General features: G+C 44.4%; 2 protein-coding genes across 9 annotated transcripts in view; both read left to right on the top strand.

The window, feature by feature from the left end:
* Rmnd1 (required for meiotic nuclear division 1 homolog) overlaps positions 1–3378 on the top strand; it is a 30563-nt gene extending 27185 nt beyond the window's left edge. For all 8 annotated transcript variants that reach the window (XM_029482477.2, XM_021173770.2, XM_029482475.2 and 5 more), the window contains 2 exons: positions 2560–2676; positions 3046–3378. In XM_029482477.2, coding sequence (XP_029338337.1) covers positions 2560–2676; positions 3046–3078 — 150 coding nt within the window. In that variant the 3' untranslated portion in view covers positions 3079–3378. The remainder of the gene's footprint in view (positions 1–2559; positions 2677–3045) is intronic.
* Positions 3379–3920: 542 nt separating this feature from the next.
* LOC147002557 (uncharacterized) lies at positions 3921–7542 on the top strand. The gene is made up of 3 exons (XM_085843315.1): positions 3921–4369; positions 6330–6387; positions 6690–7542. The coding sequence occupies exons 1-3, from the start codon at positions 3921–3923 to the stop codon at positions 6822–6824; spliced, it is 642 nt and encodes a 213-aa protein (XP_085699441.1). The 3' UTR covers positions 6825–7542.
* The last annotated feature ends 6391 nt before the right edge of the window (positions 7543–13933 follow it).

Raw genomic sequence — 13933 nt, 5'->3', positions numbered from 1 at the left:
ACCGCTGTGTACACGGTAAGACAGTGCTAGAGAACACATGAGGCAGTGTTGAACTGCCGAATTACAGGCCCAGGCAACTCATCCTTTTGCTGTGTTCTGTTTAAAACAAGTCGGGAGGCCTGCTGACTTTTTAGCAGCCTACTTCATAAACACTGACCTACATATCCACATAAGACCCTGGCTACAGAGTGAGTTAGAAGCCAGCCTGGGTTCCATGAGACCCGGTCTCAAAAGGACATTGATTCCCAATGGAGCGAGGCTGGCAGGCGAGGGATCAGTGAGCTGTAGGGGAAGAAGTGGGTGCATGAGGTTTCTCAGACGAGGATGCTTGGAATGGGCGCATGCGATGCAAATGCTCTCTCCACTTCTGAAAATAAAGCCTCTTGTGACAAGCTTTTAGGTGCAGCCATACTAAAGTATTCTAGTTTCCCCTTTGATGTCTCTTGGTGTGCTTTGTTGTAATCGTCATTACCATGAGATGTAGTATGACTGCCACCAGGATGTAGGCCTGTTCCCACATAAGCTTAAGGAATTGGTCAGGCTCTAGCCGTGAGCTCAGGGCTGTATACTGCTGCCTGCACCACCACCACGTTTCCTGACCTCTGCTCCCCCTTTCCTTGGAAATTCTTACCGGATTCATAGAGCTGCATTTCCCTTCCTGGGTCTCCAAGTGATCTCAGGCTCTCCGTACTGACATTCGTAGGTATCCACTAAACTAGCAGTTAGTCTCCAGAGTCTGAAATGGCTTCGGCTTTGGCTAATCCAGCTTTGAACTAAAGAAGACTTAAGTTTAATCATCAAGGGACTTCTTGTTTCAAGATGGAGTCAGTGTAGCTTTGGCTGGCCAAGAACTTGCTGTGTAGATCATGCTGGCTCTAGATTCTGAAATCTGCTGCCTGCCTTTGCTCCAGGGACTGAGATTTCACAATATTGACCTACAGGAAAGCTCCTTGTCTTATGTAGGTCTGTGAGGAGTTACAGGCAGCTGTGAACTGCTGATAGGAGTTCTGGGGAACAGCCTAGGGTGTCCTCTGCAGGAGCAGTCACACTCCTACTGCTGAGCTTCTTCCAGGCCCCAGGAGTCTTTAAAGTTGTTATAGGAACACTGCACAGATTGTTGTTAAAGCAATAAAGTTGGGAAGGAACATGTTCTCTGTGCTGTGGTCACAGTTGAAATGGAGAGAGGATCTTAAAAGAGGCCAAGACTAAGCAGTAGACAAAGACAAAAAAGGACGGCAGTGCCACCCTGACATTTATAGGTTAGAAGCTACAATGTGATTCTATCAACCGCTGGGTTCTGTGTGTTGAACAACCCTAATTGGTAAAGCAGTTAAATGCTCTGTGCCAAACCCTGAATATGACCTGCTATGATGCTACAGTCCCTGCCTAGACTGCTGCTCATATTGGCCAAACCTGCACTAAGTATAACTGTTCCGACTTTACAGCTTTCAGAAGTGCACAGGTTCTCAGTAGGTAGATAGCTAAGCTCATATCCAGGGTAAAGTCAGATGCTATTGGTGCAACTCCCATCCACGTCCCACTCCAACCAGCCTATCCAAGGCGTCATAACCCAGAACCTTTGTCAGTTCAGCTAGTGGGGGTGCCATCTAGTGGTGAGTTTCTGCTGTTACAGGTACTACATGTTTGAGTAAAAAGCCTTAGCTTAGCTCCTGTGCAGAATCAGTCTTTGTCATGCTTAATAAAGTTTCTTGTTCCCGTAACAAAATAACATTTCTTAAACATCCATCAGTCATGGATTAGTATGCAGGGTTTCTTTTTAAACTGCAATACAAAGGGACCAAGAAATATAACTGACTTGGTAGTTTAGTTTGCCCATCAAGCGTGAAGCCTCAAGTTCAGTCACCAGCACTGTTTACATGTGGTGGTCCATGGAATACCAGCATTCCTGGAGGTGGTAGCAAGAAGACTTAAGGCCACCCTAGGTTACATGAGACCCCCATCTCAAAATAAGTGAGTGCTGGAGATGGCTTGATTAGGAGTGTTTCCTGTACAGAGTTAAGATCCCAGCATCTGCCGGGCAGTGGTGCTGCATGCCTTTAATCCCAGCAGTCAGGAGGCAGGCAGAGTTTGAGTCCAGCCTGGTATACAGAGGGAGCTCCAGGGAAGCCAGGGCTACACAGAGAAACTCTCTCAAAAGAACAAACAGATGGGGGCCAGGTGTGGTGGCGCACGCCTTTAATCCCAGCACTCAAGAGGCAGAGGCAGGCAGATTTCTGAGTTCAAGGCCAGCCTGGTCTACAGAGTGAGTTCCAGGACAGCCAGGGCTACACAGAGAAACACTGTCTCGAAAAATCAAAAAAAAAAAAAAAAAAAAAAAAAACAGATCCTAGCACCCATATAGCTAGCTCACAAAAGCTTAGTACAAACTGGCCCCCACAGGCATCTATGCACATGTACATTCATAAACATACACAATAAAACAAAATGACATTACAAAAATGTTTCTAGATGGAGTCATTAAACACCCTTTGCTAACCGCTGGTCATCTTAGAGGACTTGATGACCTAGCATATCTTACCTGTTTTCTCTTTCGTGCAGGTCATGAACGAAAAACTTCAGCACTGCATGGAACTTACAGACCTAATGCGGAATCACCTCAATGAGAAGCGAGCACTCCGCTTGGAGTGGATGATCGTCATCCTCATCACCATTGAGGTCAGCAGCAGCCCCGGGCTCTCCTCCCTAGTGCTTGCATCGGATGACTACACTAGTGTGCAAACGCATTAAGTGAGGTCCCGAATTTTAAAGACGGCATTGGCTCCTTTTCATTGTAAGTTTGCCATGTGGAGCCTAACACCTACTCGCCTACCTGCGCCTCAGCCCTGCAGTCTTGTGAGAAGGCAGGGCCACATCACTAACCGCAGCCTTCAGTCAATGGCTTCACTGCTGTGCTATTACTTATGTCAACCTGACACAGTGAAGAATCACCAGGGGTTTGTGGGCCGAGGAAAACCCCTTTTTCTTAGAACATGAAATTCAGTTCCACCACAAGAAGCAGTAACTCTCACTCTGTGTTTCCCTAAGGTGATGTTTGAGCTGGGGAGGGTCTTCTTCTGACCTTGTCATCATGACAGCACCGCTCTGGTGAGAGAGAAGCCAAGCTCTGAGCCAGCAAAGCCAGCGTTCACTACTGCTCACTCTTCCTCTACCCTCTAAGTCAGGGACTGCCAGTGCGCAGCGGACACACCTAGGATCTCAGCAAGCTGAAGCAGGAAGATCCAGAGTTCCAGAACAGCCCTGGACTGCACAGGGAAACCCACTCATCTCTGCACTGAAAAAGCAGAGGCAGACTGCCCAGTTTGAGGCCAACAATAACACAGCAGGACTGTCTCAAAATAAAACACACAAATGACATAATGATCCTTTCAGCTCTTAATTATGTTGCTACCTGAATAAAAGTTCAGAGTATGGTGTTTGGGTCAATATACTCAAAGTTCTAAAGGAAAAAGAGTGACTAGGCCAACTTTCGATACCATTCTTTTTTTTTTTTTTGGTTTTCAGAGTTTCTCTGTGTAGTCCTGGCTGTCCTGGAACTCACTTTGTAGACCAGGCTGGCCTTGAACTCAGAAATTCGCCTGCCTCTGCCTCCCAAGTGCTGGGATTAAAGGCGTGCGCCACTTGATACCATTCTTAAAACTCTGGAATCATGGCCCTGGCTTACAAGCCATACAAACACTTGTGTTACGAGATGTATGTTGTTTTGGCAGTAATACATTTTCTATCTGTAACATTGACAAAGTCGGTCTCCCTACACACACACTATATTATGTGCATGTCTCATGTATCACTCATATCACAAACACATAAAATTAAGGACATAATGACCTTCATGGTCTTATTTTTAGTCATAGCTCTGCCCCCCATCCCGACTCTGCCAAGATCCCACCGTTCATGTGTGTATGTGTGTGTGTGTGTGTGTGTGTGTGTGTACACTCATCCAGTACTACTTTGCATACACTACAATGGAGCATTCATGTTGTGCCTTGGCTGACTACACCGGAGAATACACATTCGGTGACATCTTGCTGATGTTGTACTTGCTAGTGCTGCCAAGGCGAGTGTGTGGCCTTTCTTTCCAGCTCTGTAGAGATGCTGGGGACCCCACTGCAATCCCTATAACCCAAGGGAACCCAAGTTTCCCAAGGTGTAGTAGTAGCATCATGAGCCAGCTGTCACAAGCCTGCCGTGAGTGTAAAAACAGCAGCATCTCTCAGCTACCCTACATGGGTCTGCTGCTAGGCTTCAAACGGGCTGAGGAAAAGGACAAATTGGTGAGTATAGCCTTTTTGAACAAGACCAGAAAATCTGTTAAGAGGTGCATTACCAAAAACGTTGACTTCAAATTCCAGTAAATGACAGGTGCTATTTAAACAGAAATGGTAACAATTTTAGTAAGGCAGAAAAACTATGGTACCGGAAGGTCTGACAACTTTTTTTTTTTTTTTTTTCTGAGACAGGGTTTCTCTGTGTAGCCCTGGCTGTCCTGGAACTCACTCTGTAGACCAGGCTCAGAAATCCACCTGCCTCTGCCTCCTGAGTGCTGGGATTAAAGGTGTGCACCACCACTGCCCAGCAAAAGTTAACATTTTTAAATGTTGCAAAAAAAAAAAAAAAAGCAGATTTTCATAAACATTTATTTGGATAAAGTTTTATGGGGAAAAATACAAAAGCAGTAGCAAAAGAAATAAATAATGCAGAATGAGAATGGTTCTGTATTTCAACGAACCATGATAGACAAAGTTTTAAGGTATTGCATCCCACTTTACAGCTTAAAGGTGGCACTATAAAAGCAGTAATGATAGACTTTCAGTGTGATAGCAAAAATCAGTATCTTTTCAACTAAGCATTTAAAATTTTTAGTTATACACAAGCAAAACAAATTTTTTAGCTAGTGTAACTGTCACAGTGCAACCCATCATGACATCTAACATATGCTCATAAAGAAAAACTACTTTAGCCTGGTTGGGGGGGGGGGGGGGAGTGTGGCACACGCCTTTAATCGAAGCACTGGGGAGGTCGAGGCAGATGGGATCTCTGAATTTGAGGCCAGCCTGGTCTACAGAGTAAGTTCTAGAACACCCAAGGCAGAGAAACCCTGTCTTGAGAAACTGAAACGCAGGCAAGCAACTTTAGACTTAGTACCTCAAGAACAAAACCAAAAACTCAAGCCTTTCTGGGACTGGACTCTTATCACATTTGTATCACTGTGAGAAGTCAAGGGTTAACACCAAACAGAATCACATTTGCTGTGGTGTTTCCATCTACTGGGGCAGGTCAAGACCCCTCTCTGCACCCTGTGTTCTCATCTAGAAAGTGATGTATATGTACATATATGTATATATGTTTTTAAGATTATTTATGGGCTGGTGAGATGGCTCAGTGAGTAAGAGCACCAACTGCTCTTCCAAAGGTTCCGAGTTCAAATCCCAGCAACCACATGGTGCCTCACAACCACCTGTAATGAGATCTGATGCCCTCTTCTGGTCTGAACAGAAATCCGCCTGCCTCTGCCTCCAGAGTGCTAGGATTAAAGGCGTGTACCACCATGCCCGGCTAAATAAAATCTTTTAAAAACTTATTTATGAATATATTGTATGCCTACAGGCCAGAAGGGAGCGCCAGACCTGATTATAGATGGTTATAAGCTACCATGTGGCTGCTGGGAATTGAACTCAGGACCTCTGGAAGAGAGCAGCCAGTGCTCTTAACTTCTGAGCCATCTCTCCAGCCCTGAAGAGATTTGCTAATGATCTAGCTCATTGGGGATGTAGTTCAGTGATTGTGTGCGTTCTAGCATACGTAAATCCCTAAGTCAGTAATTTTGGCCAGGTAAGACCAGCATATTTGAACATTGATGGCCACCTACCTGGGATCTTGCTTCAAAAAAACGCTGCTGGGAGGTCAGTGGTTAGTATAATATTAAGCTATGATCAAGTTAACTATGAATATAATCCAAGGACCGAAGTCTGTGATTCTGGGGCCAGAAAGATGGCTCAATTCCAGTTCCAAGAGACGCTACACCACTAGCCTCTACAGGAACCAGGCAGGCATGCAGGGTATATACATACATGTAGTCAAAATGCTTAATACACATACAATACTTTTTTAAAAGCATTCTAATTCCAAGGTTAAAAAGAAACCAAATTTTCAAGATCTCCTCCCACTTTTCCTCAACGTGGTGCCAGAGATTGCAGGTTGTTTTCAAGCTCATTACCATCACCATGTGCAGTGCTGGCTATCAGAACCCGGAACTTCATACATGCTAAGCAGGTACTCCTGCCAGCTGAGCTTCATCTCTAAACCCACAGGACAGCCATGTTGAGATCAGAGCTAGAGACCAGCAGCCCCGTTGAAACTTTTAAAGCAGTGCTCTAACACTGAGTCTTTTAATCCGATTGGTGATGCTTAACTGATGGTTCTGTTCTTGTGCAATTATCAAAAAACACTCAAATATAAAACAGACTACCTCTTCAGAGTAAGCTCAAAAAAAAGTTTTTAGGGCATCTCTACATGAGGCCCCCATCAATCTTATGCACGGGAGTTAATTACAGTGCTTTCTTGGTGTACTTTGTATGGGGGGGGGGGGGGAGGACGAGATCAGGACAGGGTTTCTCTTCTGTAGCCCTGGCTGTCCTAGAACACATTCTGTAGACCAGGCTGCCCTCTGCCTCTCAAGTGCAGGGATTAAAGGCATGTGCCACCACCCCCTGGCTACAAATCTGTATATATTACTCTCAACTCCAAGAAGTCATGGGAAAGCCGAGACAGGTGCCCCACTGCCTCGCAAAGCTTACAGACAATGAAGAGGAAACCACTAAGCAATGAGCTTTAGGGGACAGGGACTAAGCTGACTAAACAGATATCACCATTTGAATTTTAAAACTACAAACACATAGCTTTTAAATTTCTAACTTTGCTCCCATACAAAACTAGAATCTGCTTATAACAGTGACCATCTTTAAATATTGCTATTGAAGAGAGTAGGCTGAGGGGATGCTGGCTGGTATCAGCTGAAGTCTTACAGAGGGCAGCAAACTAAGAAGAGCAATGTGCTTCCATTCAAATCTAAACCATCCCTAGCTCAGGACTGATCTTCATATAAAGGCACGAGGACTGAGTTCTGATCACTCAGTTTTCCTTCTGGGCACCACATGGCAATTATGTCCTCTAATTTTGTGATCCTCTCTCCTCAGTGTGTCCCTGGGTTTTCCCAGGATGCAGCAGCTCTCTTGCCTCAGAAATGTGAAAATCCTGCAAGAACAAGCCCACCAATCTTCAGACCCCTCCTCTTAGCCCCTGCCTCAATGGCTACAGGCACACCAGCCTCTCCTGGGGCTGGTCTTGTGTGCTGTGAATCCAAATGCTGAGTTGTGGCCAAGTTCAGGTTGCAGACATGGGTGCTGCATTGGCCAATGTGCTGTCAAGAATGCTCTCCCATAATCTCTGCCTGGATAATAAAAGGCTAGAAGCTGTGACTGGGCAGGAGAGGAAGGCAGGACTTGAGATGGAGCAGGGGACCTCAGTAGGAATCACTAGGGGAAAAGGCAGGGAAGATGACGACCATGAGGCAGGATGGACGATCAAGAGCAAACTCAGCAAGACTCAGTTGGCAATGTCCACAGGGCCTATGGCTGGGCTGTGTTATAAATACCTTAGGAGCCTGCCCATTTAGGCTTATAGCTTGTTAGTAAAAATACCAGGTTTCTGTCTTTTTTATTGAGGAACTCTATGGGCTGGATGGAGAGGGGAGAAACCTCCCCATAAAATTACTTCTATACTCTTCTACCAAACAACAGCTACTGTCACAAACAAAATTATCATCAGAGGATGTACAGATGTGTCTCATTTACTGTGGGACTCACACACACACCCTCCAAAAAACCCACAGGTGGAAAATATAAATGAAATGGACTTACCTTACCTTACTGCCAACAGGAACAGAATGCCAGTTACCAGATGGGATCACCAACAGGGAGCTGTAGCTCACTCAGGAGATTCCTGCTAGAGCACACCTGCACCCTCAAACCAAAACACTGGTGGGACTAAGGAAACACCAGCGCAGTGTTTGCCTACTAACGCAAAGCTCTGCCTTCACTCTCAGTACCACATCAAACAGCCCTGGCGGCAACACCTAGAATGTCAGCACTTAGAAGGATGGAGCAGGAGCAGCACAGCTCAGGTCATTCCTGCCTACATAGGTGAGCTCTAGACCAGCTGGAGCTACAGGAGGCTTAGAAAAAAAAATAATCAATTGGTTGAAAATGTGTAGCAATCTTACAATCTTGTGATTTTCATTTACAAATTCTAGTCACAGCCAGGGCTTAGTGTAACGCATTTTTTTTTAGTGGAACACATCTTTTAATCCCTGTGCTCTGGAGGGATTAAACTCAGTGGATCTCTGAATTTGAGGCCAGACTGGTCTACATAGTGAGTTCCAGAACAGCAAGGGATACCAGTGAGACCCTGTCTCAAAAATAAAATAAAAACAAATGTACTATTTAATAACTACATTAGTACTTCAGCAGGGCACTGGAGCTGTGATCCAAGCACTTGGCAAGTCAAGGTAGGAGAGTTCAACAGTATCCTAGACTACAAAGTAAATTTCGGGACAACCTGGGCTACTAGACCCTGCCTCAACAGGGTGGGGAGGGCATGCAGGGGACTGAGAGATGGCTCAGCAGCTAAGAGAACTCTTACCTCAGGTAAGGACTTCAGGTCAGTTTGCAGCACCCACAAGTCAACTCACAACCATCTGTAACTCCTGTACCAGAGCATTCCGAGGCTGACCTGGAGCACCAGGCACACATGTGGTACACGTGCACACATGTAGGTAATTCCCTCATAAAATTGATACCCTTAAAAATCGATAGGGCCAGAAGTTGAAAGCACTTGTTGCTCTTGCAGAGGACCCAAGTTCAGGTGCAAACACCCAATGCTTTTCTGCCCAAAGGGCACCAGACACACCCATCATGCACATGCATACACACAGGTAAGATATTCATACACATAAATAATAAACCTTATATATTTTTAATCTAAAAATTTCACTTCTTAAACCACTTGTGGTCTAGAGTGTAGCTTAGTGATACAGCACTTTTCCACAAGGCCCAGGGCTCAATCTCCAGCACAGGAAGAAAATAAAACCAATCTTGAACTACTGAACATGTGCCAGGCAAAGGCTTTATGAACCTGAAATCCTCTAACACTTGGAAAGTACAACAGGGTGACCAGAAGTCAATGAGGCAGGAGAAGATCAGGGTAAGAGCACTTGCTGCTTTGAGGACCAGACTCAGTTCCCAGCACCCACACAGCAGCTCACAACAATCTTGAACTCCAGTTCCAGAGGATAGGACACCCTCATCTGGCCTCTGGGCACCAAGTACATAAAGAGTGTACAGAAATACTTGTAAGAGAATACTGATATAGCCGGGCATGGTGGCGCATGCCTTTAGTCCCAGCACTCAGGAGGATTTCTGAATTCGAGTCCAGCCTGGTCTACAGAGTGAGTTCTAGGACAGCCAGGGCTACACAGAGAAACCCTGTCTCAAAAAAAAAAAAAAAAGAGAGAGAGAGAGGGAGAATACTGATACACACGGGCTAAAAAATGTCTTTGTTTTAAACATAAAGACTAGACTAGGGTATATAGTAAGTTTGAGACTAGCCTAAGGTATATGGGACAACCTACAAAATTTTGTTCTAATTTGGATATATCACTCATCCTATTTAGCTGGATTAGTGTCTCTCTCTCTCTCTCATGTACACACACACACACGGAGTTGAAATTAACAAGACTGCACATGGAAAGAAAAATCAACTTTATTGTATATACAATATGAAGTTGTTTATATAGAAAGTCACTTATTTCAGAAGTTTATTAATGAACACTATCATTTATTGAGGTACTGTGCTAGATAATCACCCCCCAAATTGTACTGACTTACTTCACACAATCTTGATAAATTTATCCCTGTTGGAAATAAAAAAAAAATGAAGTTTAAGAGATTAAACAATGTATAAAATATAGCACAATTCCAGACCAGATGCAAATGCAAAGCCTTTTCCTTCTTGTTTCCTGTGCCTGGTGCCTGTGCATCACAGCAAACATTCAGGAGTTAGAGAACAACTTTGTAGGGTCAGTTATTTCCTTCCACCTTTCCATGGGCTTTACTGTGGCAAACAGACACCATGACCAAGGCAATTCTTCGAAGGACAACATTTAATTGGGGCTGGCTTACAGGTTCAGAGGTTCAGTCCATTATCATCAAAACAGGAGCCTGGCAGCATCCAGGTAGGCATGGTGCAGCTGAGAGTTCTTCATCTTCATGTGAATGAAGGCTGCTAGCATAATACTGGCTTCCAGGCAGCTAGGGTGAAGGTCTGGCAGCTAGGGTGAAGGTCTTAAAGCCCATGCCCAGTGACACACCTACTCCAGTAAGGCCATACCTCCTAATAGTGCCACTCCCTGGGCCAAGCATAGACAAACCATCTCACATGGCTCCAGGAATTGAACTCAGTTTACCAGGCTTGCTAAAAGCAAGCTCTTTTACATGATGAGCCATCTGAGCAGCACTTCACCTTGTTTCCTGAAATGGTCACTTTATCTGGGCTCCAGCGGCTGGCCAGCCAAACACTAGCAGTGAGGCATACAACTTTTAGGTGGGTGTTGCAGAGCTACAAGTCCTCAAGCTCGCAAAGCAAACGCTGAGTCATCTCCCCAGCCCACAAAGCCTTAACTACAATATAAAATACTGACTCCACTGTTCATAAATACCAACCACTACCACTCCCAGAACGGCCCACACCAAAACATAGGTGAGTCAAACATGACTTCACAGCAGCTCCATTCAAGGGGGATTCTGCTGTGGTAGAAATGCTCTGTGGTATCCGTCCTGCCATTTGTACCTGTGTGATTTGGCTACTGGAGTGGACCACACAGATCTAAGAGAAATCACAGAAATAGACATTCCAGGACCAAGTAGCTTATGATGGCAACTTACCAATAAAAGTAACAACTCAATGTAGGTGTCACCCAACTAAAATTCCATTTGCACACCTCCTCTTCAGGAGTCTGTTTCCATACCAGCTTTATCTAGTGTACCACAGCACATCTGTAGACTAGAAACTATGCACTACATTCTCACTGTCTCTCCCCAGTGCATCTTTAAGAGCAAGCCTAAGCCGGGCGTGGTGGCGCATGCCTTTAATCCCAGCTCTGGGAAGGCTGAGGCAGGCAGATTTCTGAGTTCGAGGCCAGTCTGGTCTACAAAGTGAGTTCCAGGACAGCCAGAGCTATACAGAGAAACCCTGTCTTGGAACAAACAAACAAACAAACAAAAGAGCAAGGCTAAACACATGCATACACAAATGTGTGCACACATTAACACGCAAGCAAGCACACACACAACCTATAACCTATACCTAGATTCACTTTCCCATTCAGCTCTAGTGAGAAAAATCTTAGGTGTCCCAGCCTTAACTCTTCAACTACAAGCTGTTAAGCCTTTCAAGTACCAGCAGTTTACAAAAGCTCACTCAAGCTTACAGAGGTTAAGGGTTACAAAATACAAAACAGAGTAACCTACATTTAGGGGTAGAGTCTTATTTTCATTGATAGGTGGAGTGATTGTCTAGCAGGGGAGGACACCCTGGATTAGATCTCCAGCACCCTATAAACTGGGGGTAGTGGCAATGTACACCTGTAATCCAAGCACTTGGGAGGTGGAAGCAGGATCCTGAAGCTTCAAAGTTCAAGGTCATCTTTGGCAACAGAGTTTCAAAGCCCGTTCAGTGGGAGGGAGGGCGGCAAAAGGGTTAAGAGGGAACAGGTATCACAAAGTTTACAAAGTGTGGCAGACGGTGAGAGCGATCCCAACACTCCCAGGCAAGGACAGGCCCATACATGAAGTCCCAGGCAAAACCATCTCACAATTTTTTTTAAAAAAGGCACTGGGCATGGTGGCACATGCAAAAAACAAAGAGAAAACAAAAGAAGAAAAGAAGAACAAGGTTCCCAGTGGCAAAGAGCCTGTCATGTAATAATACAAAATAAGCCGGTGATACCAGCACACATCTTTAATCCCAGCACTTAGGAGGCAGAGGCAAGCGGATCTTTCTGAGTTCAAGTCCAGCCTGGTCTACACAGCAAACTCCAGAACAGTCAGGGTTGTTACACAGAGAAACCTGATCTCTAAAAACCAAAAGCAAACAAATACAAAATAATCTATGGTTTCTCATGTATTACTTAGAAAGGTCAAAGAGAACTGGGAAGAGAGACTAAGATTCACCTACATTACTAACAGCAGAGTCTCTATCTTTTCTTTATATCAGTAAGCAAAAAACCAGTCCTAGAAATAATTCTATAGTTAAAAGTTTACAATGGACATGGTGGTCTACTGCTATAATCCCAGGCACATGGGAGGCAGAGACTGTCGCAGATATGTAATGAGAATTTGTCAATGAATGAATGAATAAATAAAACATTTCTATGAAAATTTCACACCACTTAAAGCTGGGTGGTAACCTAAACCATGTACTGTTAGCTACCTGTAGGAGAAATCTAGCAAGACCCTATCTCAAAATAAAAGGTAAAAGAACTAGGATTTATCTCAGTAACACACACTAGCCTAGTACACACAGGGGCTATGTTCAATCCCCAGTACCAGTCATCTCAGTGTAAAAGGCAGGCCATAGCTTTTTTCACCCCCCATTCCTCTGGACTCTGACGGCACCTGCACTTACACATGTTCACATACAAACACACACTGTGGTGCTGTCCCCACAGGACATGTAGTGCAACAGTGCTCACACTGGTGGTGCTGTCTGAGAAAGTTCCGAATCCTTCTGGGTTAGAGTCTTACTAAATGAAACATGTGTTGGGGGCAAGCTTCGAGTTTCCCCCTCACCTCCAGCTTACTTTCTCTGCTTTCTGTGTGTGACTGAGATGTGATCTGTCAGCTTCCTGTTCTGGCATTCAGCTGCCTGATTCCCTGATATGCCTCCCCTGCTGCTGTAAACTCTACCTCTGGAGCCCTAAGCCAAAATAAATTTTCTTCCTTTAGTTCTGGTCATGATATCTTATCACAGCAACAGGAAAGTAACAGACATATATATACATATACATAATTAAAAATAAATCCTGGGCTGGTGAGATGGCTCAGTGGGTAAGAGCACCCGACTGCTCTTCCGAAGGTCCAGAGTTCAAATCCCAGCAACCACATGGTGGCTCACAACCATCCGCAACGAGATCTGGCGCCCTCTTCTGGAGTGTCTGAAGACAGCTACAGTGTACTTACATATAATAAATAAAATCTTTAAAAAAAAAATAAATAAATAAAAATAAATCCTTCTTTAAAATCCACAGACCAGGGGCTGGCGAGATGGCTCAGTGGTTAAGAGCACCCGACTGCTCTTCCGAAGTTCCGGAGTTCAAATCCCAGCAACCACATGGTGGCTCACAACCATCCATAATGAGATCTGACTCCCTCTTCTGGAGTGTCTGAAGACAGCTACAGTGTACTTACATATAATAAATAAATAAATCTTAAAAAAAAAAAAAATCCACAGAGCAGAGATGATTCAGTGATGCAAATTCCAAGGAATCCAATGCCCTCTTGTGGACTACAGAGGCAACAGATGCCCAAGCACATAAGTATGCAGAAGTCCTTTAAACATATTTAAATTATATGTGTACATACATATACATATGTATTTATATTCTACAGACACACAGATACACACACTCACTCAAAGCTGAACATCAGAAGCCTGCAGACTTGTAGACTAGGTAAGTGATCTTCACTGTACCTTGTTTAGTAACGATTAAAAAACAATTGCCAGCCAACTCTCTCATCACAATCAGATTATTCATGATAAAGGTCAGAACAGTTTACTTTTCAAAGACTGAATCAGACCT

This window comes from Mus caroli, unplaced genomic scaffold, assembly GCF_978045245.1.
Source record: "Mus caroli unplaced genomic scaffold, Mus_caroli_1 scaffold_9, whole genome shotgun sequence".
NCBI classification, from domain to species: domain Eukaryota; kingdom Metazoa; phylum Chordata; class Mammalia; order Rodentia; family Muridae; genus Mus; species Mus caroli.
This window is presented reverse-complemented; position numbering and strand designations above follow the sequence as displayed.